Source organism: Rhamphochromis longiceps, linkage group LG1, assembly GCF_057381845.1.
Source record: "Rhamphochromis longiceps isolate RC_006_pf linkage group LG1, R_longiceps_female_GT1.1, whole genome shotgun sequence".
Taxonomy (NCBI): Eukaryota; Metazoa; Chordata; class Actinopteri; order Cichliformes; family Cichlidae; genus Rhamphochromis; species Rhamphochromis longiceps.
In genome coordinates, this window is record NC_140557.1 from 2,320,501 (window position 1) to 2,323,603 (window position 3,103).

The following is a 3,103-nucleotide window of genomic DNA, read 5'->3' on the forward strand; positions in this document are numbered from 1 at the left end:
GGTCGTGGCAGGGAGCGTGTGAAGCCTCTGCTCTTAGAGCTGCTGCGGCAGTTTTCACGAGTGATTCCTTCAGTTTTCCGACGCTGCAGTCGTGTTTTTATCTTCTTCATCTTTTCCTGCACGTTGACGTTGCCGCCTGCTTTCGGTAACTTCCCGCTGAACTTCGTTCGACCAACGGGGGCTCTGAAAAGGCCGAAGCATTCGTGGAATCGCCCACGGCGGCGGTCTCGGTGATGTTCCTGATGTGTTTGTGAGACAAAATGTGACACAGCAGGAAAAAAAGCTGCGCATGAAAACTGTGTTTCTACACAGAGACGATTAGTCGTCCATCTGTTAGCGTGCGCCGTCCTCGCTTCTCTATGACGTCACTTTAGTTTGTGTTTGAACTTTTCTGCCTTTTGTGTCGTTTCCACGCGAACAATCAGCCGAAACGAGCTTAACGTCTTCCTGCGTCTGAGACTCTGTGCGTCCACCGGCTTAATTGACTGTTGCAGGACGCCTCGTCCCTCGCCGCCCCCTCCTGCTGCGTCCCTTTGTGCTCCGGCATATGCTGCTCACGTGTGGTGTGCGCTGCCTCCTGCAAGCCGCCCGTTGTTGTAGCTCGCTCACTACCATCTGCCCCAGTGTAACCAGAGCCAGGTGCCCCAGTGTACTGGTGCTACTGTAGCTGTGTGTGTGTGTGTGTGTGTGTGTGTGTGTGTGTGTGTGTGTGTGTGTGTGTGTGTGTGTGTGTGTGTGTGTGTGCACGCTAACAGTCCTTTCAGTGCAGAAGGAGCTGCTGCCGTCTTTATGAAACTAATAATCCAAATGTCGCTCAGTGGATCAACAGTTTTTGTTTCATTGATTATATCATTTAAGACGTCATTTGATATTTCAGACTATCAGCTGACTGAGGCGAGTCAGGAATGTTAGCTGGAGTCGCATCCCGAGAAGTCTCACAGCATTTAGATGGAAGCAGGAGGAAACGTCCTGGCGGGACTTTGAGCATCATCACGCCGCGTCTTTTTGTCTGTGACTTAACATTTCAGCTCACTGTGGTTGTACTGGGAAGCCACGCTTTCTGTTCGCAGCTCAACTAAACCTCAAAGTCAGCTCACACGGCCTGTTAACCCAGGCTCTGTGCACGCTCACATGAAAACCTGCTGGCTCCTCCCACCTCACAGGTGTTATCCGTGGTTGGTGGAGATCAATAAAAATATAGAACAACAGCAAAAGTTGAGACGAGAGCAGGAAGCTGTTCATTTTACCGCCCGGTGCGCCGTCAGCACCGCCGTTTCACTCGACAGCTGAGACGCTGCGATGCGCCGAACTCCTGACATTCAGGTCCAACCCCCCCAGCCCGGTCCACGTCCTCGCCGCGTGCCTGTAGATTTAATTCCAGCAGATATTAGGATTAGGAGTTATTTTTGTGACGTTTATCCAAAAACCATAAGCTGCCCCAGACCAGGTGACAAGTTACCATGGTGACGGAAACGGTTGCAGAGCCGTCCCTCTGGCTTCGCGTCTCGTGTGATTATTATTTGGTTGGTTTATGTTTTTATGATACTGTAGATGTTGGTACGCAGCTCTGTGGTTTGTGTTCAGATGAAGACACTGATCCCGTCTGTGTCCGTCGTCTGTGTCCCAGGTGATCAGCAGCGATCCTTACTGGGTTCCCACCACCGAGGAAGAATACCTGCACTTCGGCGAGAAGGCCGACTCTGAAAACCAGGCCTTGAAATACATGAACGCCGTCCGCCGCCGCAAAGGGCTGTACGTGGAGGAGAAGATAGTGGAGCACGCCGAGAAACAGAGGACGCTCGGCAAGAACAAATAGAGGAAACCCGGACGCCTCCTCGGGAGACGGCGGCGCCGCTGACATCGAGCGCAGCACCGTCACCGACGACACTGAAACTGCAGGGTTTCCTGTCATTTTTAGTTTTTGTGATAACTTGGAGTGAATAATGTGTCCACACTGAGGATGAAATACATCGATGACAAAGTCTGTTATATTTTTAAAACAGATTGTTTTGTTTTCAGGTAAAAGTTCATCCGTGCACAGATACTGACCAATCACATGGCAGCATTCAGTAATGAATAAATGAGTGTTTCAATTGCACCGCGTCATTCTCTGCTTCACTAATTTACTCGTAATAATTCATTGGTACGACATCTGTATGGACTCGGCACCAACCAATCAGGCGCTGCAGGAGTGAGTCCTGAAAGCTGAAGCCGAGTCGGCTCGGGTGTTTCTGTGCACGCCGCGCTCATGCGTGCCGAAACAGAAGTGCTGCTGAGCATCATCAATCTCAGGAGCTCGGTGGAGGTGTCGTTAGAGCGTGTTGGTGTGTTTACCGGGCACGCCAGCTGACATAACGTCCGCCCTCTCATCCAAATATGGTCACTGCTGGTTCCATAAAAGCCAACATGGGGTTGATGTCTGTCTTTTATATACAGTCTATAGACCGTGGCTGCTTCTACCTCGCATCATGTGCACAACTGTAAAACTCGCGAGGTGACATTTAGTACAATTATTAATGAACTTGAAACCACGCAGCTGTCCGATTACAATTCATAACAACACTCACCTCAAGGTGTTTTTTACTGTAAAGACCCCACAATATCAGAAAGAAACCCCGATAATCAGACCATCCTCTGTGAGCAGCACTTTGGTGACAGTGGGAAGGAAAAACTCCCTTTTAACAGGAAGAAACCTCCGGCAGAACCAGTCTCAGGGAGGGGCGGGGCCATCTGCTGTGATTGGTTGGGGTGAGAGAAGGAAGACAGGATAAAGACATGCTGTGGAGCAGAGACAGAGATGTGTGTGCTGAATGATGCAACAAAAGCATCTCTCCTAGTCCAATCAGACAGCACGTGCCTGTGTGATAACCTCTCTGATAGGCCGGCCGACGGTCCCGGCTCTGCTCGTCCAGCGAGACCTCGGCTGATGCAAGTCTGTGGGTGTGTTCTCGTGTCCATCGCACGTTTACGACACGTGTGACTGAAGAGCTCTTTGATTCTTATTTCTAAAGATTTCATTTTCAGGTCATTTTACAGTAAGTGTGAAACACGCCGGCGGATCACCGACGGCAGAGAGTATTCACTGATTATTGATTATTGTTCA

The 3,103-nt window shown here is 50.2% G+C and overlaps 1 protein-coding gene across 1 annotated transcript in view; it reads left to right on the forward strand.

Annotated features, from left to right (window-relative positions):
- Positions 1-2,112, forward strand: part of efl1 (elongation factor like GTPase 1) — a 77,356-nt gene extending 75,244 nt beyond the window's left edge. Inside the window, exon 22 of the mRNA XM_085400626.1 lies at positions 1,628-2,112. Within this exon, the coding sequence (XP_085256752.1) occupies positions 1,628-1,816 (189 nt within the window). The 3' untranslated portion in view covers positions 1,817-2,112. The remainder of the gene's footprint in view (positions 1-1,627) is intronic.
- Positions 2,113-3,103: the final 991 nt, after the last annotated feature.